This window comes from Stigmatopora argus, chromosome 10 (assembly GCF_051989625.1).
Source record: "Stigmatopora argus isolate UIUO_Sarg chromosome 10, RoL_Sarg_1.0, whole genome shotgun sequence".
NCBI lineage: Eukaryota > Metazoa > Chordata > Actinopteri > Syngnathiformes > Syngnathidae > Stigmatopora > Stigmatopora argus.
The window spans coordinates 15,602,916-15,628,199 of record NC_135396.1 but is presented as its reverse complement, the minus strand read 5'-3'; the positions used below and the strand labels follow the sequence as shown (position 1 = coordinate 15,628,199).

At 40.0% G+C, this 25,284-nt stretch overlaps 1 protein-coding gene and 1 long non-coding RNA gene across 11 annotated transcripts in view; one reads left to right on the top strand and one right to left on the bottom strand.

The window, feature by feature from the left end:
- gria4a (glutamate receptor, ionotropic, AMPA 4a) overlaps nucleotides 1-16,352 on the bottom strand; it is a 132,466-nt gene extending 116,114 nt beyond the window's left edge. For all 10 annotated transcript variants that reach the window (XR_013303705.1, XR_013303704.1, XR_013303706.1 and 7 more), the window contains exons 1-2: nucleotides 15,967-16,352; nucleotides 12,350-12,508 (exon numbers count right to left, since the gene is read on the bottom strand). Coding sequence is in view for 7 of the 10 variants with exons in the window: in XM_077612311.1 (XP_077468437.1) it covers nucleotides 12,350-12,508; nucleotides 15,967-16,060 (253 nt within the window). In the remaining 3 variants the exon portion in view is untranslated. The remainder of the gene's footprint in view (nucleotides 1-12,349; nucleotides 12,509-15,966) is intronic.
- Nucleotides 1-25,284, top strand: part of LOC144084046 (uncharacterized) — a 64,387-nt gene that overhangs the window by 6,728 nt on the left and 32,375 nt on the right. The gene's annotated exons all lie outside the window — the stretch shown is intronic.

The window sequence follows — 25,284 nt, the reverse complement described above, 5'->3', positions numbered from 1 at the left end:
TGTCAGTTCTGAATAAAATGTAAAATGAATCACGTCGAATTAACATGTTTCTGTTTTTTCGTGCACAGTACAGCTTGGGTTCTGACTAGATTAATTTTTTTTTTTACCCCAATTCACCACCCTAACCAGATGTCACAATCATTTTTTGTCTCTTTATTAGGTATCTCCTAGGATAACACATCAAGCAAAAGTGGAGGCCCAATAAGACATATTCCGTAGAGTTGACACTACTTATTTTCAGATTTGATCTTGTTTTGCCTTGACATATTTCAGAAAGATTAGCAAAAGGGCTTGGAGGCCCCTTGTGGGCCCTCCATTTGTAATGTTGTGCTTTGCCTTGATGCTGCATCAAGGAGGCAGGGGTAGCGTACAGGGCTCCGCCAAGGCAAAAATACACGAGTCATCAATTATTCAAATGTATCAGGAATGCATACAACAATAAATATTCCCCAGATAGAAAAGGCAATGCTGTTACAGTGTATGGTTTTCTTAATGACACAAGAGTGTGTTTCCTGTGAAGATAAGATGGCAGACACAAGCTGATCTGAAGGGTAAAAATAGAAGCAGAGTGTCCATCCATCACTGTCTGAATGGCCCAATTGATTATTGCATCAACATTTGCATGCATGTGTGTGCATTCCTTCACACACTCTACTTCCAAAATGACAAAAGGTTACAGTCTGAGTGGGCAAACTGTGATATACCCACAGACAGGAGAAGCAGCAGGTTTAAAGAGATAAATATCAATACTGTCCAATAGACGTTGAACTACACACAACCATGTCCATAGCCGCCCAGCAGCCGCCTCGCTGCCTTGCATACACATTAGAAGACAAGTGCATGCATCTGTGCTCTCAATCTCCATTGCCTCTCTGGGCATGTGCCCCCGTGATAATTACCAGAGATTGCATAATTAATTGTTTTCTTTCTATTGCCATGAATGCATTCTTCTCTTCATCAACACAATGGTCCTTTTTTGATAGATTTAATAGCTTTTTGCTTCCTACTCCATCTCTCTGTGTTTGCAAGTATGACAAATTACCTGGTGGTTACCAAAGAATCTATTACTCCTGCAGAATAGAAATGCCTATTAGGAGTGAATTGCTTAAAGGCTGGCTCTCGCTTTAAGGGTTATGATGTCAGGCTATCCATGAATTAACATTGCAGTGTTGCAGTGTGTGCTTGTATGTCTGTGTTTTCTAGAAGCAAAATGTACACAAATTACAACTGTGTGAGAAATATTTAATGCTATAGAAAAGTATTAAATTCAAGCCCTTTCTTTTCCATTTCATATGTGGTGTAAATATGATTAATAAGCTGCTCTGCAACTAATATTAGTTGTACTCTTATATAGTTAACCTGTTGACTAGGTTGGTCAAATGAGAACTATTTTTTTCTTTTTTTTCCCTTCATGGTGATGCGTGCGTCTGACTGTCTGGTAAAGGTCATACTCCACATCTCTAAATGTGTGCCTCTGTGTGACATTTATTAATATTAACCAATGCCCTTACTTTCATCCTCATCATAAATGTGGATTCAGCTACAGTGTATACATTTTATTAGGAACACATTCTACAAACACAAATGAGCTCCAATACATACACTATAATACAAAGCACACTCCTACTAATAACTCTATGGCAGGACTATTAAAGAAAAGTTCATAACACTTTTGTAGCAAGTCTTATATTTCATTCCATGGGACTGAGATGCTGAAAAAGACAACGGAAAAGGTAAGTTTTCTGTTTCCAGGCCACAACCTGAGCATTAGTATCCTATAGCAAGTCAAAGGTATCAAGTGTTGCATTAGAGTAGTTTAGTTTAACAGCGATTAATTTGTCTTACCATATGGAGTGCATTGTATTCTGATGTAATGTGAATGCTCTGTCGACCGAAAGTGCGGTGCAGCGACGTCATCCCTGAAGGATACAATCAAAGCTGAGAACGAGATGCTGTAAAATGTTGAAATATGCAACAATCATGTTTGCGATTACATGCTCTTGAATGTTAATGCCTTTCAGCGTCAAAACAAACTGTTAGGATTAAAAGCGTCAAGAAGAAAGTTAGTAAATGCAAATGCTTTGATTAGAACATGAAACAAGACCAGGAAGATGAGCAAGTAAAGGACAAGAAGATGTTGTTGGCAATTACAGCGAACATGCCTCTATTTAGTCTCAACCAGTGTTGAGACTGAGGCAGCATGGACCATTTAATATCCATACAGTTGGACTTCAGTATGGACTTGGACTCGAGTCGCAAATTTGATGTCTTGCAACTCGACTCAAACTTTCAATCATTAATTTTCCGAGCTGCATATGCTCACAAGGTTTGCGGGGGGAGCTGGAGCCAATCCCAGGTAACTATTCGCACCAGGCGGGGCACACCTTGAATTGGTGGCCAGTCAATCGCAGGGCACAAGGAGACGGACAATCACACACATACAAAGGATCAACTTAGAGTGTTCAACCTGCCTAACATGGATAGGTGAGGAAATCGGAGTACCTGGAAAAGACCTACCCAAGCCAGAGAAGAACCTGCAAATTCCATACAGTGAGGACCGACCTCGGATTGAACCCTCGACCGCAGAACTGTGCGGCCAATACGCTAACTGGGCTGCCATCAACTCAAACTTCATGAAAATTATTGAAGACACAACTTTGACTTGCTTGGGCTGGGAGCATACACACTGTGATGCGTAGGGATTCCCTTTTGTTCTCGCACTGCGGATGTGTGAAGACAGCCGCCATTAGTGCCTGAGTATCAGGAAACGATATGGACTTATTGAGTTCGTCAGCTCTAAGTAATTCATCTGACTAATTCTTTCTTCCTTTTGGATGTAAAATGCAGAAAAGCCAAATACAAGAGACAAATCAACTAACTAGCGACAGCAGAAAATTTGACGCATCATTAGCAAATTAAGTTTTTTAGCTAACAGCTAATGTTACTTTGTGTATAGTAGACTGACAAGATATCCTCTTTTTCCCTTTTCTTCCTTGTATTGTAAGTTCAAATGATACTGTGTAAAGCTGGTGTGGCCAAGTCTGGTCCTCGAGAGCCCCTATCCAATCTGTTTTCCATATCTCTCTCCTCTACCACACCTGAATCAAATGATCAACTCATCAGCAAGCTGTCCAGAAGCTTCATACCGATCCTGATTATTTGATTCAGGTGTGTTGGTGGAGGGAGACATGGAAAACAGACTGGATAGGGGCTCTCGAGGACCAGACTTGGCCACCCCTGGTGTAAAGTATGTAAAGAATTAAAAAGCATGATGAATTTGTGATTTACCATTTCTCATGTTTATAGAGACTTTATAGAAGAGGTGTCTCCAAACTATTATAAATAGGGTGCAAGATTTCATTCCAATCAAAAAAGACACCACATTCTTACTAATCCGGGACAGACCAAGTGAAATCAGTTGTTTACAATCAGGAAGAGCTTGTTTCAACTTAAACTAAATTGGTTAAAATGTCTTTGCTGAATCGGCCTAAACAAAAACCAGGACCCACAGCAGCCCTGGAGGACCGGCTGGGCATTGCAAAAGTTGGATGTTGAAACAAACAAATTTGATCAATTTTATGGTGGTATATTTTATGCAGGGTGCAAAGCAGGATTTTTTTTGTTATTGACTGAACCAGGGATATAGAAATTACAGTGTTATGAGTCTGTGAGGAGGCACTTGATGGACCTGAGATCTGACTTGACAACCTCGTAACTTTATTCAGCTTGAAAAACTTGTGACCCAGTTTGTCGCAACAACCTTGTGACTTGACACGACTTTTCTTGAAAACGTTGTGATTCAGTGTGACTTGACTCAATCTCGTGACTCGAATCAACATAACCTCCTGTCTTTACAGTAATACCTTGAGATATGAGTTTAATGCGTTCCGGGACCAAGCTTGTATGTCAATTTACTTGTATCTCAAACCAGTTTTTCACATAGAAAATAATTAATTACAAATGAAACCTCCCACCCTCTGAAAAAACACCCAAAACAGGATATTACAATGGAAAAACATCTTTTTCTTTGTTCTAATTCACCACCTAATCACAAAGTAATAAATACCTCTCTAGACGTTATGATCTTCAATACTAGAATGTGACATTATTCAGTACAGACAGACGGTAGTGCGGAGTGAGTGAAGGGAGAAAAAGACAGAAGAGAGACTTGACGGCAACGCGCTTGTAACATAACTTAAAATTTGAATTTAACTTCAATTTAACACAGGACCCCAGAGGTGTGAGGCCGACGTGCTACCCACTCGCACCACCGGGCCACCCATATACAGTGGTACCTTGACATACGAGTGCCCCGACATACGAGCAATTTGAGATACGAGTAAAATTTTGAGCAAATATTTATCTTGAGATACGTTACAAAATTTTATATAGGAGCAAATAGCGGACGCGAGAGGCTCCTCATAAGTACATCATGAAAACTGTCTCTCTCCCCACAACTCTCTCGTGTAATGTCTCTTTGGTCGCAACTCCCTCGTGTAATGTCTCTACGAGCACTGTGCGGAGCATTGCATTTTTTCAGTGTTTTTTTCCCGTTAGTCAGTGCGAATGGCGTATATATAACTTCTCGTTGGCAAGTGGTCATGCGTTATCCTATTGTGAGGACATTTGTGTGCATTATTTTCAGAATATTTTGAAGGGAATACAAAAGCAAACAATACTAATGATAGGTTGAAATGAGAGCCCAGTAGAGGGTAGAGATGTAGAGATGATAATCAATGCATCCACGACAATATTTTCAAGATCAAATAACGGATGTGGAAATGCATTTACTTTTTGGGGGATTTCGTAACTTGGATCTTTTTTGTATCTCGAGTCACTCATTTGCTTATAAAAAAATGTGGAACCTGAAAATTTCGTACCTAGAGGTATTCATAAGTAGAGGCATGACTGTACATCTACAAGTGAAAACAGTAAATCGCAGTCAGATACTTCTGGTTTCTGCAAAAACCTCATTGGTTAAATGGTTGACTGGCTCATGGGGAACAAAAACATTGATCTGTGGAGTAGTTTTGTTATGTAAGTGTGGCATCATAGTTGGACCCAAATGCAAGGAAGCAGTCAAGGATAAAACTTTGATTACATAAAGGCAGGAATCTTCATAAAATAACAAGGACTTGGCATCAAATAACAAAATCAAACCTGATGTGCAAAGACGGGGTAACGGGGAACTTGACATGGAAACTTGACATGAATCAAACAAGGTTCACAATCCGACAATGACCAAAAAACACACAGGGTTTAAATACACACACAAGGGCTGATTACCAAGTACACATAGCTGGTTACGAGAGGGAGGGAAGCCCAGAGGGACATAAGAGGTGAAAACCAAACAAACCAAGCAAAATCCCAACTAACCCTAACAACTTTGGACACCCCTGGATTAATACTGTGGTAGTATTAGAACAGACTAGAGCATTTACATGTAAAATGTGTGTGTGTGTATTAACACAGTATGTGCAATCGCAAGGCGGAAATGTGACGTGTAAATGTGCTTATTTAAAAAAAATTCTTCATGTTTCTCAAATACTAGAAAAAATAGGACTTGGCCAAGGTCAGTGGTATAATTCCCTATTCTAATTCAGTGTCATTGTTTGACACCCGGAGCAAGAGGCATGGATTAATTTAGAGATCCATTCACCACACCCGTGTTAAGACTGAGAAGGCAAAATGTGATGAGGACTAAATGAGTAGAAAAAGGACAGAGATAAGGTGGAAAAGGGGACGACAAAAGTGAGGGGGAGGAGATGAGAGACTTTGAATCATAAGCCAGAAGAAGTGTTTTCTCTTGAGTGTGAGATGCTTCACTTACTTGAAGAGCTTCATTTTACAGACACTCCTCCCCTTATGGCCGACTGTCAGAAAATATGTGTGTGTGTGTGTGTGTGTGTGTGTGTGTGTTTAAGAGAGCAGTTGACAATTCAAGCACCAAAAATCCACAAAATACCTGACAGTCATAAAGACATACAATGGTGGGAAGATTTCAAAGAATATGAACAAAAACGAAAACAAAAAGGTTGGGATGATCACAATTTGGGGATTGGCTGTTCAAATCCCAGTTAGGCATTTCAGTGTGAAGTTTGCATGGTTTCCTGTGTTTACATCAGGTTTCGACAGGAAATCGTGATTGCTTCCACATTCCAATCAATACAATTCCTAGGTTTATTGAACTGGGCGGCCCGGTGGAACAAGTGGTTAGCTCGTCGGCCTCACAGCTCTGGGGTCCTGGGTTCAAATCTAGGTCATGTCCATCTATGTGGAGTTTTCATGTTCTCCCCGGGCCTGCGTGGGTTTCCTCCAGGTACTCTGGTTTCCTCCCACATTCCAAAAATATGCACGGTAGGCTGATTGGACACTCTAAATTGCCCCTAGGTATGGGTGTGAGTGTGCACGGTTGTCCGTCTCCTTGTGCCCTGCAATTGGCTGGCCACTGATTCAGGTTGTCCCCTGCCTCTGGCCCGGAGACAGCTGGGATTGGCTCCAGCACCCCTCACAACCCTAATGAGGATAAAGTGGTTCAGAAAATGAGATGACATGAGATGAGGTTTATTGAATACCCAGCATTTTCTGTAGGTGTCTACAAATGTGTGCTATGATTGGCTGGTAACAACTACATGGTATCCCAAAGTCAGCTATCAAAGTCACACATACTCCCCATAATAATAAGCAGCCCCACCCTGTCACCCAACCTCACTCTTGGCACCGGAGTGTGACTAAAAGGTTTTTGGGCCGTATCTGGTTTCCTTTAGACTTCTTGCCCTACAGGCTTCATCGCCCATGTTGTCGGCTCAATATTTGTGCTCACTGAATAATAAACATGCATATATAGCCAGGTTTTAGGCACTTGTGCAGGGTCAACGATAAAGAAATACCTGGTATCAAGGTTTTATCTCTATCATTCTTACATGAAATTAGTAAACAAATAATACATTTTCTAGCAAGCATCAGTGCTCACTAAACCTACTCTGCCCATTCCTTTTCTGTCAACCCCATCCTTTCTAGTCTGATCAGTCATTTCAGAGCGTGAAATGTCACTTGTTCTAATGTAGTTTGTACATATATTCAAACTTACTTTCTATCCTCTTGTATGTATTAAATTTACATTACTATATATCCTCCCTCTCCTTGTCCATGTCCATGATGTCGATGCCAATCCTCTCAAATCCATTTCTAACTTCCTGCATTTTCAATGAACATCCCAGCAAAACAACAATAGAGGGAGCATTTTAAATGTCTATGTTGCAGAGCAAAACTGTTCCAGCATTAAATGACATTCCAATCATTCTGTGACCATACTGCTGGAAACCATTTTTAAAAAATCGATATACGTACCATGATTTTCAAACAGTAAATCGCAACCTGGAGCCTCACCCCTCCACCTCATTTTTAACCCTGCTGCATATATGGATTATAGGAAAAAGAACAAGAATAAATATGTATGTGTGTAATGATTAATCATTGAAACAATAATAATTACTAATACTTAGGATTTTTTTTAAATGCCCAAAATAAGTCACTTTCTATACACATACTATTAAAGATCTTAAGTGTCAACTTTCTTTCAGATTACTATATCCCAGGGCTAGGGAACCTATGGCTCAGGAGCCACATGTGGCTATTTTGATGGGTGCATATGGCTCTGAGCTAAAATATGGAAACCGGTGGTGAGAGAAAAGAGTCGCGAACGCACCAATAGGAATGTCACGTCGGCACTGTGGCATTGATTTTTTTTCTTCATTAGTCTTCTTCATTTATTCTCTCATTGATACTCATTGAACTCATTGACATTCATTGATTAGCAACAGCTTAACAATGTTGTCAATATAATTAAGAGACTTTTTGTACTTTAAAAATTGTAAAATGACAAAAAAAAATCGCACATTTTCATGTGTTTTGACTTTTAAATTGTGATTATGGCTCTAGAGGAATAATATTTGAAAATAGGAATTGTTTATGGCTCTCTCTTTCAAAAAGGTATCGACCCCTGCTAAAGCCTATTAAAACAGCAACAACAACATAACAGACTGTCGGAGGTCAGAGTGGAAAAAAAACATCTTACGTCTAAGTCGCACTTGAGTGTATAAGTCACAGGCCCACCTTAACTATGAAAAGAATGTGACCTATAGTCCAGAAATAATGGTATTTGTGTGTCATGTTCTGTAGGTTTTTTTTGTGTTTCGTGCGTTTTCCCTTATGTGACCTGTTATTACCCATTAGTTTCACCTGCTGTGCCTTTCCTGTTCGATGCTCTCGTGTGACCCAGGTGTTTCTAATTGTCTCGTCAACCCATGTCTGTCTTTTTAAACCCAGTGTCCTTGTCAGCACTTGTCGGATTGTCTGCTTTTAACTGTTCTGTTCTGCTATATTCAGTCCTGTACATGCCTGTTCCCGCCATGCTTGTTCATGTCCAGTGCTCCTCATGCCCATGGGTTTCATTATTTAAAATTGTCGCTGTTACTACTTTCCCCTGATTTTTGTATTTAAGGTTTTATTTCGTAAAAAAGTTTACACTATTAAAGTTTACGTTATAGCACCCATACTCTCCATGTCTGCCTGCTTTCCTTGCACTGGGTTCCATCCCCTCTTTTCACTCCCGGACCCCGACTTTCGTGAGGTTTTCTCAGCAGAAACCGATTGTTTTTTATTTTTTATTTTTAACTAGTTTCTGCATTTCTAATCGACATTTTTCTTTCATTAACAATTAGTCATCACTTGAGGCCTTCATGCAGATGCGTATAACAAAAGACGAGATCCCTAGTTATTTTATGAATGGATTGTTAAGGCGGTGCACACTTACATGGTAAAATGCCAGTTGGATGGTTTTGCTCTCTTGGGACACTTGAAACCCATTTAATAAAATAGCAACAACATTCTTATGACTCAGTATGTAATGGTATTCAAACTAATATGCATTTACTTTGTTTTTTCCCACCCACCTGCTATGTCCTTGCACATAGCAGAAACCCATTAAGGCATTTTTGTGGGAACAAGAAAAGGACGAGATAATTCATTTTTTTCATTCAGTTTCTGAACCGCTTTATCCTCACTAGTGTCGTGGGGTGTGCTGGAGCCTATCCCAGCTGACTTCGGGCCAGAGACGTGGAACATCCGGATTTACATAACATATTTTCTCGTATATAAGCTGTACAGTGGTACCTCGAGATACGATCTTAATACGTTCCGGAACTGAGCTCGTATGACGAGATTCTCGTAACTCGAGCGGACGTTTTCCATTGAAATGAATGAAAAACAAATTAATTTGTTCCAGCCCTCTGAAAAAACACCAAAAACAGGATATTGGATTGGAAAAAATGTTTTATTTCTTCTAATTCGCCATCTATTAACAAAGTAACACATAACTAGTGGTTTAATAGTAATAAAATGTGTTTAATCTAACTAAAATTGGGCAGATTTCGCCGACGGGAGACAGAGACGTTTGGGGGTGTGGGGGGGGGGGGGATTCTTTTTTTTCCCATGACAACGCACTCGTAAACGGAACAAACAAATTTAAATTAACTTTAAATTAAATTATATACAGACACTCAAACATACGTTTAATGTAACTTTACACATAACTGAATTCTACTTTTGTTGTAATCTTTTGTTACCTTCGTTTTCCGGGTTGGCTGTTTGCCATGCCTCCACCCTCACGTTCGCTATCGATGGACTGTTTGCTGTTGTATTGCCTTCAAAATATTCCCACACAAATGTCCTCACAATAGGATAACGCACGACCACTTGCCAACGAGAAATAGTCTTTAAAGAACGATCGCGGGAGCTTCTTTCCTTAGAAAGAATAACAGGAAATACAATAGTTGAGCTTACCCTCGTATTGATTGTGGATAATGAAGTTTTATTCTGAGAAAAGTTGCCATTGCCTATGGGTGTTGTGTGCACGAGTATACTTCATTACCCAGAAAGCCCTCTTTTTGCCCGCAGGTTGTGCGTTTCCTGGTCGTATGAGAAACTTGTCTGAATTAATCGTTCCGTGCTCGTAGATATTGTTATACACGAAAGATATGCAAAAAAGACCTGGCTTGGTCGCATCACGAAATTTTGATCGCATGATGGGCGAATTATTTGATCGAAATTTCCGCCGTAAGACGAGAATTTTGTATGACGAGCGGTCGTATGACGAGGTACCACTGTATTTGTAACAAAAAAAATGATGACTGAACCAAGGGTACGGCTTAAATGCGCACAAAGTGACATTTGAGGAATTTTGGTTATTTTCGGTTTTGTAGTAAGAAAACAACCATTACTGGATGAATTAATTCCTTATGATATTGACGCTAATAATGTGCTTTTGATTCATACAGTAACTCAGAAATAGCACGTGTGATGATTTTTCTTAAGATTTCCCTTCAAAGTAACACATTTGTACTCATTAAAACCATGAATATGGAGGTGAAAATTGTGAATCAGGGGGGAACTTATAAATGAGAAATTGTCAAATTCAACAATTTTAAGGCAATTTTAAGGGTGCGGCTTACACACGGGGCGAGCAAAATATTGTTATAACTTCGGAATGCAATGTGGTCAGCCTTTATAGTTGGACTGTATTTTCATATTTCATTCTATTGTATTCATTCATTCATACCGCTTATCCTCAAAAGGCCCATGGGGATCCTTAGAATATCCAAGCCAATTGTGGGGCCAAGGCAGAGATTCCCTGAATTGGTTCCCTGCCAACCACAGGGCACGGTGATGTGAAGAACCAATTACTTAATTACTTAATGACGCATTTGTATGCCATTTGTAATTAACTGCCTCTCACTGACAAATGTTGCCTGGAATCACGTGTAATTCAAGGAAATCTATTATATGCAGTATAATACTGTCCCTTAAGATCACATTGCATCATTGACATCACTATTTCATCATTGTCCCATTGTTGCAAACCAAATGTAATAGTAATTTTTTTGTTAAATTCCACCAGCTCAGTTTTTTAAAATGGAGGTCAACGTAAAGAGAGGCATTGATTACACAAGTTTTTACAACTTGTAGATTGGTGGACAGCACACAGACATCTGCCAAATAGAGAAAGCTGAACCTAATATATATTATATACTGGCCAATACAAGCACCCCTCCCTCGATCTCCAGGGTGAGATTTAAATGCAGTCATAATATGATTTTAAAAGATTAACTTCAAGTAACCAGGAAGGAAATCAATACACAGAGGAACCTCTATCCGACAACGTGTAGGCTTTTTTGTAGGCAGGCTTTTCTTTGTTTTTTTTTGTTTTTCTTTTAATAGTTAATAGAATATAAAGATTCACTGTTTGGTTTGTGTTACAAACATGGGGCACAATATAGTTATGTTCTTGCAAATTCAACATCCCATTGATAGTACAACAGATCTTCAAAAGTGATTATTGATGTGTGATTTCTGCATTCAAAATTTAATGGGGTAAAGTTATCTTTCGAAAGCAGTGATTTCTTTGAAAGCCTATTTTAGAGTTTTTCTAATTATCCCAATTCAGAGATTTTCTAATTATCCCAATTCAGAGATTTTCTAATTATCCCAATTCAGAGATTTTCTAATTATCCCAATTCAGAGATTTTCTAATTATCCCAATTCTTCTGGAATTGAGAATATTATTATTCCATATTTTTTGTTTTTGCTTTTAGGTTGTTTTACCACTACACCGGCAAAAAGCCTCTTTCAGAGGGTTGAATAGTGGGGAAATGACTGTTGGAAAATTGACTCCTCAACACATTTTATGAAGTTTTTTTTATTCTTATTTTTAAAAGAGCAATGTTATCAATCAAACAAACTACACATATTTAAGATTCATCATTAAAAAAAGTTTACTAAGGGAATACAATTTCAATTATCTAGTAGACAGTTAAACCTGGATGATTAATATGCAGTAACTTCTTCAGAGCCACTTGTTGCCAGACAGAAATTTGTGAAGAAAAAACTGTGAAACTAGGCACGTTTTAAATAACAGTTCATTTTCCCAACTATCATATATGTGTGTATCTATCTATATATCTATATCTATATATATATATATATATATATATATATATATATATATATATATATATATATATATATATATACACATATATACACATGCATATATATATATATATACACACATATATATATACACATGCATATATATATATATATATATATATATATATATATATATATATATATATATATATATATATAGAGAGAGAGAGAGAGAGAGAGAGAGAGAGAGAGAGAGAGAGATACACTGGATAGATCATTTAGTTGTCCATTGTCCAGATATGAAATAATGTTCACCTAAAATGAGGAAGTAGTGTCGAGAAGGCCAAGATGCAGTACTTACATGCATTGGTGACTGCAAAGCTGTTTGCTGTCTCTATATTGTCGACATGTGGGACCAGGTTGAAAGGAGCTTCCGTTGCATTTGGGCTGGTGTTGTGAAGGAAGATAGCTAGTCGAAACGCTGTGTACTCCTGATCAGTATTCCTTATGAATAAGCCACCTAGAAAAGAAAACAAAGGAAAAGATGATGGAGAGGATAAAGATGTGCACCAAGATAAATTCATATGTGGGAGGGCAGGTGAAAAAAAAGAGGACGAGAGAGGAGAGAGTGAGGGAAACAAACTAAGCTCTTCATTACAATTTGAAAATGTAATTTGTGTTTTGGCATACACAGATTCATTGATACCAATGCTGTACATTTCAAAATTAAAAATAAAACTAATGAAGGTGGGAGGGATTGCCAGAAAAATATATTAGAACAACTAGCGTGTCAGAGGTCAATAGAGAAAATGATTGGGAGTTTGAGAAGATGTAACTGATAACAGAGGCAGGCCAGATCACAAAAATGTCAGGCACATAAGAGAAGAGCAAAGGCTATACAAAAAAAGGGATGATGATGGAAATACATTGTGTCAGTTGGCCTTTTAAAATAAGAGGCTTGAATCCCATCAGACAGAATGAGAAATTGTCAAGAGATAAAATACATGAGACAAAATCAAGCTATCCAAAATCATAAATCAACGTTAAAAAGTGAGAGCAACAACTGATGGGATTTACGCATTTATGGCTGAGAATAGAGCACCGCATATTCTCCATGCAGAGGAAAGCTTTTACAAATTCACAAGGAGTCTCAGAGGGGATCCTTATATTAACTAAGTCGGAGACATTGTAATCTAACTCCAGCAACTATGCCAATGAAGTGAAAATGAATAAAATATGACTTGTGTTAATAGAACAATAGACTTTTGTCAGTTTTCAGATCTAAGACAAGAGGGTCTGCAGTACTCTCAAATATTTTATGTTTTTGCTTGGGAATTTTCCTTTTGCCTAGCTGATGATCGTAATTTTACATTTAAAATGTAATTATCTTCCTTCTAAATCGAATACATTTTCGGAGATTTCTTCATTTCTTTAAGGAATGAACTACTAATCTGTAGCAAAGTGATTGTGTTCATCTTTCAACTGTCAGAGAACAAAATTTAGGAGGGAAAGTGAAACGATTACAAGGGAGGAGTCGGCAGCACACAAATCAACGTAGACATTATCATGACAAAGAGCCATCTAGCTTAGTGTAAATGTATATTCATCACGCTAGAAGTTCAAACTAGTTTAATCTTTCAGGAAGTAACTCACAGTGTGATCTCATGACTATAAAGCAGGATCGTTTCAACAAGATGGGGAACTCTTGTTCACAGAAAAAAAAATGGACGATTGATAAACCTGACAAGATGATGTTATTTTAATAACATTTGTATCAAAACAAATGGTGTTGAAAAATATTGTTGCTCTGATTTAGTCGGTTTAAGATGGTGCTTAGGTACTTAAGTGGAACCATGACAGTCAAAAACATCGCTTGAATAAGTCGTGTATCAAAAAGGAAGTGGGAATGTAGTTGCAATAAAGTGACAGTATAATTAACATCACACTGAATTTGACCTGTTTTATGCATCAAATAGTCCATCCATCAATTCTCAACTCTGTTTCCCTTCTGAGGAGTGCTAGACTGACTTTTTAACTGACTTTATGCGATAGAACTCTACATTAGTTCATCCATTCATTCATCATTTTCTGAACCGCTTATTTGCACAAGGGTTACGGGGGGTGCTGGAGCCTATCCGAGCTAACTACGAGCACCAGATGGAGGACACTCTGAATTGGTGGCCGGTCAATCGGAGGGCACAAGGAGATGGAAAACCATTCACACTCACAGTCATACCTAGGGACAATTTTGAGCGTCCAACCAGCCTACAATTAATGTTTTTGGATTGGTGGACGAAACCGGAGTACCCAGAGAAAACCCACACAAGCCCGGGAGAACATGCGAACTCCACTCAGTGAGCAGCGATGTGGCATCGAATCCTCGGCCCCAGAACTGTGAGACTGGCGCGATAACCACTCGGCTAATTAGTTTTATCACCGTTATTCAAACAACATGGGATTTTGCACCTGTAATATAGTCGTTAGTGTGCAAATACCCATAGATGGATGAGCTTGAGATCACAATTAAGAGAAAAAAATGGATGGCTTTTCAGTAATGCAATTCAGAGTAAAATGTGTGGAAAACAAACATATCTGTGACAACAAGCTGAAATGGTCTTAAACTTGTAAAGTGCTTTTCCACCTTTAAGGCATTCAAAGTGCTCATTTACTTACTGATGACACAGCATCAGAACTTGTGGGCTCAGTATCTTGCTGAAGGATACTCAGACCAGGTCACCAAAGGAAGAAATCAAACCCACAACCTCTGTGCTGGAGCGCAACAACTGTACACACCCCACTGCATGTGAATGTCACACCATAGTAAGGTGGACTCCCCACTTAAATGTGATACAAATTCCCCTGGGGGAATGGAATTTAAAAGACTGCATTTAATTAAGAGGTTTTATAGCATGCTATTTCGGATGAACTCAAACTATTAAAAATGCAGACCGTATCTTTCTGTGAAATGACATTGCTGAAAAATCGTTTCTACTCTTCAAGTGATTGACTAGACAGACACACAGAAAAGGTCATGTATGTGTATACAGAACCTTTATCTCGTATCAGCGGTGTCTGCATACTGGTCCCCATTTGAATTGGCGTTGGTATACAGGCAACATGCATCGCCATGTAGTGCAATAACAGCTCATACAATCAGACCTTATATGAAACATCATGAAGCATGTAATATGCTAATATAGGTAAAGGTCCCCTGTAAGTTATGACTCTCAAGAATCATCCGCCAGCCACCCTTTTACGGCACCCTTGCCTCTGTGTGTACACTCCATACGACATTGCACATTTGATGTGCTGTATGTGTCCAGGCAGCATTGCAGATGTGTATGTGGTACCAGTTTGCAAAAATATTTAGCATAATAAGTTTATTGGCAGCTGTTGGTCGAAAGAGTCAAGGAGATGAATCTCATTATAGGATCTCCCAACTCCCCATCCCCCCAAACCCCCATTAGGAGTGATGCAGTGAATTCATTATCACATATTGGACCATTTGCCTGTAGTGTGTATGTCACACAAGCTCAATTGCACGTGGGTTCATTTGCAACGGTGATATCGATTTGGCAAACTTTATTACTTTTTGTCTTAGTGTGGTGGGAAAGAATCCCTTTTCTTTTTTCAAGAAGGGGAACGTGAGATACAGCCAAGACATAGACAGAGGGAGAGAGAAAGTACTGCAGTATCCAAAGAGATCGAATCTAAATAAATAAAAATCATGTTTTTTTAAATATATGCCTTATATATTAAATATATAAGGCTTTGTACATAATTGTCAATGTTTTCTTTTTGTTTTTAGAGTAAAAAAACATACAATCTTTAGGGAATTTTGCCAGGAGTACAATTTTGGTGTCTAAAATATTTGTAGCTGCTTTTCTTTGAGATGTTCACAATGCATATGTGTATATACAGTGTATTAAACGTGTTAAAAAATGAATGAATAAATAAGAAAAAAGCTCTCAAACTCACCAATCTGCACTGAGCTGGGGAATGCTCCTGTCGCAAAACCCCAGAGGATGGAACATGAGCCCAGAAAGTGCCAAGAGAAAATACTAATCCTCATGTTTCTTCAGTTGGGTCCCCTCAAAAAGTGTTGAGATGCATTGACAGAATTGAAGGGGAAAGACGACAGAAGAAAGAGGAATATTTTCCTCGTATACAGTGTAATTTGCCCAAGGTAGTCGTCCTATTCCATGATGGGTTTCTTGCCGTGATATCCCCCTGCATACACAGATCGCGCAGGAGTGTGACCGTTGCACATGGAAACACAGAGGCGGGCAGGAGGAGTGGGGAAAGTCGTTGCAAGATTGGCGAGCTTGGAGAGCAGACGCATGGAGCAAATGGACATGCGCTCTCCTTCTCTCTCTCTCGCTCTCTCTCTGTTTCTCTCTCTCTCTCTCTCTCTCTCTCTCTCTCTCTCTCTCTCTCTCTCTCTCTCTTTCTCTCTATTTCTCTCTCTCTTTCTCTCCCTCTCCCTCTCTCTGCCTCACCACAGGCTTCCTCTTCCTCCAACTAGCCACATTATAGACGTCCTCTTCCATCTAACACTGCTTCTGTTCAGTGTCCACATGGGAAGCTTTGGTTACATTTACTTTTTTTCACCCTACATCAAACAGAATCCATCCTGATGCATCAGTTCACGTTAAACCGTAGACGCATTATTATCCCCAACAGGACGAGCGCAAAAATCTTGCCACCAAAACGAAGAAACATAGTTTTGAGTGCTATCACGTGATGCCATCTGAGCAATGTAGTGGTTTTTATGATGACAATTATTAGGTCCTTGTTGCATTTCCTAGTGGAGGATAAACACATGGCTGGCTAAGTCCAAATATTTTAATGTCAAATTAATTTCGAATTTGCAAAATATCTTTCTTTTTAACTTTGATTCCTCTGACATTATTTGAACAATATCTTTGATTAATCATGTGTTTTTGTCCGTGTCCAATTACACTTTCTAATGTAATGTGATGTACGGTAGCTGAGGTGTTGTTCGACACATTTTAGGGTAGCATTCCAAACAGTGCGAAAATAAATTAAAGGCAGAGATGGTATTAAATTGTATGACACATACTGTATTCAATAGTAGGATAGTTATGACAAGCACTTTTATTCAACCACACGCTCAACACTCAAATGAACTGTCTATGGTGCTGAAAGCCAATTGTGTGTTAAGGCCAAATAAGCAATTCATTTTCTATGGAACGAATGCGAAAAGGCGAAAACCGCTTACCCTATTTCGGCTTTGCGACACGGTATGTTAGTTCATAAAAAGCTGCAGCATGGAAAATCGTTGGTGTTCTTCAGGTTTTTTTTTTTTTAGTAAAGCAAGATTCAAAACACCAACCCACATATCCATTCATTTTCTAAACTGCTTATCCTCACAAGGGTTGCAGAGGGTGCTGGAGCCTCCCGTGTGTTGGTTTCTCGGGTTCAATTCATTTTCCATGCAAAGAGGCGAAAATTACAAAATCACCTATCCTCTCGCGGCTAAGATACATATGACAAACCCTGCATTTGAAAGTTCACAGCCTAATGGCGATAACTTTCGGATTACGCCATTGCTCATTGCCCCACGTGTGTCGCGCCCATTATGGGCAAGACTCATGAGATGCGACGTAGCTCGTGTTCAATTCATTTTCTATCCAAAGTCGCCTCTCTTGCGGCGAAGCACAATGCAACAAATAGTTCATGTGCGTGTGGACAACATGCGATGTGATAAAAGAGAATAGGAAACAACTTCTTTTTTCTCCTGTCACTACAAACCACGAACTACAAAACTAATAAATCATCAACAGGGTTGAGTCTCATACCTGTCAATCCCGGCCAATTGCTCCCCTTATTAATGATTGCAATTCCCCTTATTAAATGATAATAAACCTTACAAGCACAAAGTGGCAGATATTTATTCAAATAGGGCGCACTTAAAAATCTAAAATTTTCCACCAAAGTGGACGGGGTGCCCAATCAGGGGCACTGCATTTTGTATGCACTAAATTCAAGATTCTGTAGATGTTGCTGCATGACGCTGACAGCTTGACTGTCTGGGTACATTGCTTGCTGACGCGATATATTTACATAGTGAAAAGGTGGACGTGACTGACGACAGGATGCGGGTGTGACAGGGGAGATGGTTGGTAAAGAATAGAGCAGGTACCAAAAAATATAAGGAAACAGAAATAACGAGACGCGCGTGCGCATATCATGCTTGAAGCATGACAAAATTAGCAATTGGCTATGACGTTGTCATTTGCTACCAGAGACCGAGACGATCCAGATTAGAGCCGAAATGGGTAAGACGAGATCGGTCTTATAAAAATTTACTTTCTTTTCCCGTGTAAAAGTTGTTATACGGAGTACACAATTTGAAATGATCAAAAATTTTATAAAATACGGCGGCCCGGTGACCCTAGTGGTTAGCGCATCGGCCTCACTGCTCTGGAATCCTGGGTTCAAATCCAGGTCACGTTGACCTCTAAATTACCCCTAGGTATGAGTGTGAGTGCGAATGGTTGTTTGTCTCCTTGTGCCCTGCGATTGGCTGGCCACCAATTCAGGGTGTCCCCTGCCTCTGGCCCGAAGTCAGCTGGGATAGGGTCCAGCACCCCCCACAACCTTAGTGAGGATAAAGCGGTTCAGAAAATGAGATGAGATGTATAAAATACAGAAAAAATGTATAAGTTGACAGCATGCAGTCTGTTGTCTGTGAAGACTCTGTGTCTTCCCAGCAGCTGATTAACCCAAAGGAGCGGGCGGTGCAACACGCCTGCGGCAAATTCTTACATCTAGTACAACAGCCACAATCAGCGCGCTGTCCGAGGATTGCTTTAGCATTTTGATTCCCATTATGTATGCCCGACAACTTTCTGAGGTCTCGCCATCTTATGATTGTATATTCTTTGTGATTATTTTGGTACTCTACGTTCTGTCCTTACGTCCTGGTTTTGTTGTTGCTTGGTTACCTTTCACAGTTTTTTTTATTGAATGCTTTATTTTGTAAACTGCTTTTTGTTATTATAAATATTACATTAGAGCACCCGCACTTCCTTTTTTCCGCCTCTTTTCCATGCAACTGGGTCCAACTCTGCTTCACTCACCCAAAGTTTAAAACAGATTGTTCCTCAACAACTGGCCAATCCAGATATCATGTCTACGCTCCACACTTTGTCAATATAGGGAGCACATCATTTTAGCGGCGTGTGACCAGAACATACTTTAGAACACTTCTCGGAATGTTATTTCTCCAGACGGTAGGGATCGAACCCTCAATCAAAGAACTGTGAGGTCAACTACTTGCCCACCGGACCTCCTTTCTCAAAACTGTGTATACATATTTTCCACTATATTGACTAGGAGTGTGATGGCTCACATGGATGTATTGACCTCTTTTGGTTTTGTATGTTCGTTTTGTTTTATATATATTTTCCCTCATAAAATATCTTGTTAGCACCGTGCAGAACCAAACTCCTGTGGGAGTTCCGCTCACGGACACTTTATGTGTCGGACACTCTCAAAAGGCATCATGACGGATGCAAGTGTGAAGCCTGAGCTTGAAGACCCAGCTCTTCATATTTGGTAGGAGCGCCCCTAGTCAAACTGGATTGGATATCTATCACTGTTGATGAAATTGAAACAGGATCCAGCCTTTACAATTAAAATTTATTTGCTATAACTGTCTATGGAAGTAAAGGAGTTCATTTTAGTCTTGTGAAATTATATTTGCACAACAAATGTTGCATAACAGATTGAGTCAAGCGTGCTCTTTCACCAAATCTAGGTCTGTCGAATATACAATCTATCTAAATCGAGGTCTGCCGTACATGCCATATATCTACTGTATAGTATGTACTATTTGAACACAATCCAAGATGATTGCTTTTCAGGAATTCAGTCACCCTATTTGTCAGATTGACCCAAGTCGATTACGTGGTTCACAGTCAATATAGTTCCTTGGCAATAAAAACCCATCAGCACAGTCTTACAGGCTACTGTAATTGACATGCTGATGTTTGCTTTGTGCTTAGACTCACACCAAATAGAGAGTAAATCAACACTTAATGTTCACAAGTCAAAAGTGCTACATTTATCTTGGAAATTCTTTGTTGTATCGTGTTTTTCATAGTATAGTCTCACGGCTAGTGTTTAACACAACCCCTCACATTTCTTTGTTTTTGTTAATGCATAAGTAATTTAATAAAGTGATGTTTATGTGTGCCAAGGATGGTACAGTTGATAGACTGGGTATTTCACTCACTAAAGGTTAAATGTTCCGAATCTAGGATGTTACTTGTTGAAGTGTTGTTGGGCAAGACACTGAACCTCAAATTACTTCAAATGGGCTTAGTAACAGTCTTGCATAGGTGATAGATATGAATGTGAGGCTCTGTATATCTCTTAAGATGGTCCAGATCAGAGGTGTCTTATGAAATAAGCTCAAGTAACTGGATGATTTAAAAAATAGTATTGGTCGACTGTGTAAAAAAATAAAAATAAAATAAAATAAAAATACTCTAGGAACCCAGTATTAAGACAAAGCACCTATGGGATTGAATGGGATGACCTGATGGTGGTGCAGTGGCCTAAGCACGCCGCCTAACCCCTCGGAAGGTATTATCAAATATACTAATCAATCTGACAAATTTCACCACCTATGAAACATCTGTGGGTCTAATCGTAGCCATGACGCACAAGTACAAAAAAATGGATAGCCGCATTTCTTTGGTGCAATGCTCATCATTCCTGGACCTTGTAGCTGGCCTTGCCATTCATGTTCACCTGGATTGTTGGAAAGTACTCTGTGAGGGTATTGTTTATTTTGACACATGCACTCTATTCTGTGTTCTTGATAGTGCTAGATTAGAAAATAGGTTGGTGTTTATGTTTTCCTAGCAAAAAATTGGCGAGATGGTGCTTAAAGCCATTTTGATTTGCCTTGGTTGATTAGTTAATGGTTTCAGAGTTTAGTGTCAATGTTTATTGCTTCATATCGAGCAGACGGCATTCATTCATTCATCTTCCATACCGCACATCCTCGAAAGGGTAGCGGGGGTTGCTGAAGCCTAACCCAGCTGACTTCGGGCGAAAGGCAGACTACACCCTACACTGATCACCAGTCAGTCGTAGGGCACACAGAGAGACAAACGACCATCCGCACTCCCAATTATACCTCCGCCTGCGGGAATCAAGCCCGCTTCTGCCCGCAACGAAATCAGTTTTTTTTTATGTTTTTATTGACTGAAAACAATGTGCAAGGTGGTGGTGATTAGGAGTAATAAGCTTCCTTATACTAGGTGGAATGGCGGCAGGGTGAGGTGGAATCTCCCCAAAAGTGGAGTAGCAAGCAAAATCATGACAGGAAGCAGAATCATGCGGATTCCAAAAATAATATAGACAATTCAGTTTTCAACACTTTTTTTTAGAAGAGAGCTGTCATCCAGCATTATGGTTGTAAACCCAGATTGAAAGGTATCAAAATAGCTGTTTCATCTTCAATTTTTATCTGTGCTTTTTCATTCATCTTTAGAATTCCTACTTCTCTTTTACTCCTGTGTGATGACTCATTAATCTGAATGCCCTTTCTGTTCCCCATCCCTTCTTTTGCCCTCCTCCTTATTACATTTGCCTTGTCATCCTCTTTAGCCAGCTTCCTTGTAACTCGCCCACTTAACTGTATTTCCATTTTCTTCACATAGCTTGTTCTGTGTTACTCACAACAATACTCTAAGTAATATCAGGGTATTCTGGCCTGCTTGCTTCTCTTGCCATCACCATAAGCTCTTTTTCCCCACCCACTAAAGGTTTTGACTTGACATGCTGAGTGAAGCAAAATTATATACACTTTTTTTTCTTTTCTTCTTGTTACAGGATATTTATTTTATTCTTTTCTTCACCCGTTCTTGTTTGCTGAAGTCCATCTCTTGTGTATTTTGTTCACACTCCTGCCTCTTTACTGCTCTATTAGGTATCTTGGAGAGACAAAAAGAACATTTAGCAGATATAAATCAATTGATGGTGCAATAGTGTCAGTTTGCAGCTGGAGACTCATAGCATTTCTCTAGGTAAGGTAAGGATCAATTGAGTCTGTCACAGCTGCTGAAAAATGCATTCATAACACACGGCAGCAGGTGTTCCGCTCCTGTGATCTGGGACTGATTTTGTCATTATATGGTTAAATTGCTCGTGTTTTTCTCAAGATTTAGTATTTGAGAAGGACAAAACTATGCATAGCCAAGACAAATTTAAGAAAAAATTTGCAAAAATGGGCGGAATCTCACACTTCTGGGTTCGGCGGTTTGATCCCGGGTGGGTCCTCACTGTGTGGAATTTGATTGTCAAATTCAATTGAAGTGAATGATTTTATTGTCATTATACAAGTATAATGAGATTTAAAGCTTCACCACAAAGTGCACAATTACAAAAAATAAATAATACACATTAGCCAATGATATTCAGGGGAGACAGAGTGGCCTGGTTCCGTCGGAGGTACAGGATGAGTTCTCTGGTTTTGGAAACATTCAGCACCAAGTTGTTGAGAGAGGTACTGATGGCACGAGTGGTTAGCCCATCGGCCTCACAGCTCTGGGGTCCTGGGGACAAATCCAGGTCGGTCCACCTGTATGGAGTTTGCATGGGTTTCCTTCGGGTACTCCGGTTTCCTCCTACATTCCAAAAACATGCAAAGTAGGCTGATTGGACACTCTAAATTGCCCCCAAGTATGGGTGTGAGTGTGCATGGCTGTCCTTCCCGTTGTGCCCTGCGATTGGCTGGCCAACGATTCAGGGTGTCCCCCGCCTTTGGCCTGGTTCAGAAAATGAGATGAGATCAGATGACACTGGTGCTAGTTGGTCAGCACATGCCTTAAGTACCTGGTATTCCATCCGGTCCTCTAGCCTTCCTGGGGTTGACTTCACGGAGGACGTGTCTCAACACCCCTACCTCCACAATGAGTGGGGTCAAGCTTTTTCCCTGGCCTGTGTGGGTTTTCTCGGGGTACTTTCCTCCCACATCCCAACATGCATGGTAGGCTGTTGGAACATCCCTAATTGCCCCTAGGTATGAGTGTGAGCGTGAATGGTTTTCTGTCTTCTTGTGCCTTGCGATTGGTTGGCCACCAATTCAGGGTGTCCCCGGCCTGGGGACAGTTACTAGCTGGGAAAGGCTCCAGCACCTCCCATGGGGAGACAACAGTTGGAACCTTCACGAGGTGTCTCCCGAGAGACCGCCCGTCGCGGCCTGCAAATCCAACAAAACCACCCAGAGCTGCCACCCAGGACCGTGGCACCCTACGTTTTTCATCCAGCCGGAGATATTTGCACTGCCCCACACCTTCGGCTACCCCCTGGATGAACTAATCCGCGTTCCAGTGACAGCTTCAGCGCTGCTGAGGGTAATCCTCAGGCGCCTGAGGTGACCTAACAACAACAACAACAGCACCTCCCATGACTCTTGTGAGGATAAGCGATTTGGATAATGAATGAATTGCAAAAATGTAACCTTTTGTTGGTTTGTTTTGAAAATTCTAAAAATTGTTTAAACTCTTGGGCTCACGCTTTTTTCCTCCTCCTACTTTATCATTTGTAGTTGAATCGGGAGACAAGGTCAGCGAGGTTTGAGGTAGAAAAGCATATATCAACTGAACACTGGTTTGCCAAAAGCCGTTTCACAAAACAGAAATTCACTTCAATTGAAATCATGAATTAATTATGAGGTGAAGACAACAAAGGAAGGCCAACTACTCAGAATCTCTTCTGTTTAAAACGTTAATAAGTAAGGGTGTTCACGTAAATATTTACTTCCTGAAGCGACTCAAATTGCAACATTGCAACCCCACGCATCACCTACAAAGAGAGGTGTTTTGGAATATATTAAAGCGAAGTAGCCCTCACATTAAAGTCCAGGACTCTACTCATTCTCAAGCGGACTTTTCAAATGAGGGTATTGAGTGTTGATAGAGTGTGACTGCTTTGACTCAGCAACAAATTGGCAGCGTGTAGCATCTGTATGACTAGCAGGAAGAATTAACGTCAGGCAAAATTACAGACTGAAGGCACCATGTATCTAGTAATTCAATGATAACACTATAGTCCTGTTCATCAATTAATTTTTCAAGTACAGTAACACTCATGCAGTCTTTTACATAACAGTACAGTGCCAAAGTAATAGGTAGTCCTTCATGTGGAAAACCTAGAATCTGTCATTTTATAGTATTTGTTATATTTTGAATACTGATTTGTGGCCGGATGATTCGCTGAAAGACGTTTCGCCGACGGACGTTTGACAGAGGGACAGGTCGCCGAATGGACGTTCCACCGAATGGTCAATCGGCCGTTCGGCCGAGCGGAAGTTTCGCCGGCGCGCTCGGCCCGCCCCCGGATCGTGTGTGTACAAGTTTTGCAACCTCGGCCCGCGGGCCATATAAGGCCCGTTAGGATTTTTAATCCGGCCCGCCGAGTAGGTAAATCCTATCCCTACGGTCATCGGAGGGGTTTCTGCCCGGGAACAGTGCTTCGTAGGCGGATTTTAATGACACATGCTGAGTTTCATTATCGAGCTCCATATATTTCCCGAGTTTGAGCACTTTAAATATCGGCGGGGGTTCCCCCGAGCCTATCCGAGAATAGTGCACCCTGAGCGGACTGGGTTGGACGACGCCCCGCTGAATTTCTGGAGCTCCGGAAATTTTTCAAATTTGAGCCCCACACACATTGGAGGGTTTTTTTCACCGAGCACAGTGCTCTGTGGGCGGACAGGGGTGACACATGCCCCGCTGGAATCCTGAGCACCATATTTTTTTCTAAGTGTGAGCACCACATACATCGGCGGGGTTTTTTCCCTGAGCGTATCCGAAAAAACGTCTATATACGACCATTCGCCAAACGGCTCAAAATGCGTTTAATGTTTAAATACAAATACTAGTATTGTATATACAAATACTAGTATTGTATATACAAATACTAGTATTGTATATACAAATACTAGTATTGTATATACAAATACTAGTATTGTATATACAAATACTAGTATTTGTATTTAATCATTAAACGCTGTTTTCGGCTGGATTTGACCGAATTTGAGAGCATTTTCAGCCGTTTGGCCAATGGGTCTGTTCTTAAAATGGCCAACAAGCAACGACGTCGAGCTCCGTTGTCTCACAACACGCATCGGACATCTAGTCTGTATACACGAAGAATATGTGAATTTCCTTTGTCTTCTTTTAAATAAAATACTAGTATAAGATACAATACTAGTATTGTATATACAAATACTAGTATTTGTATTTAATCATT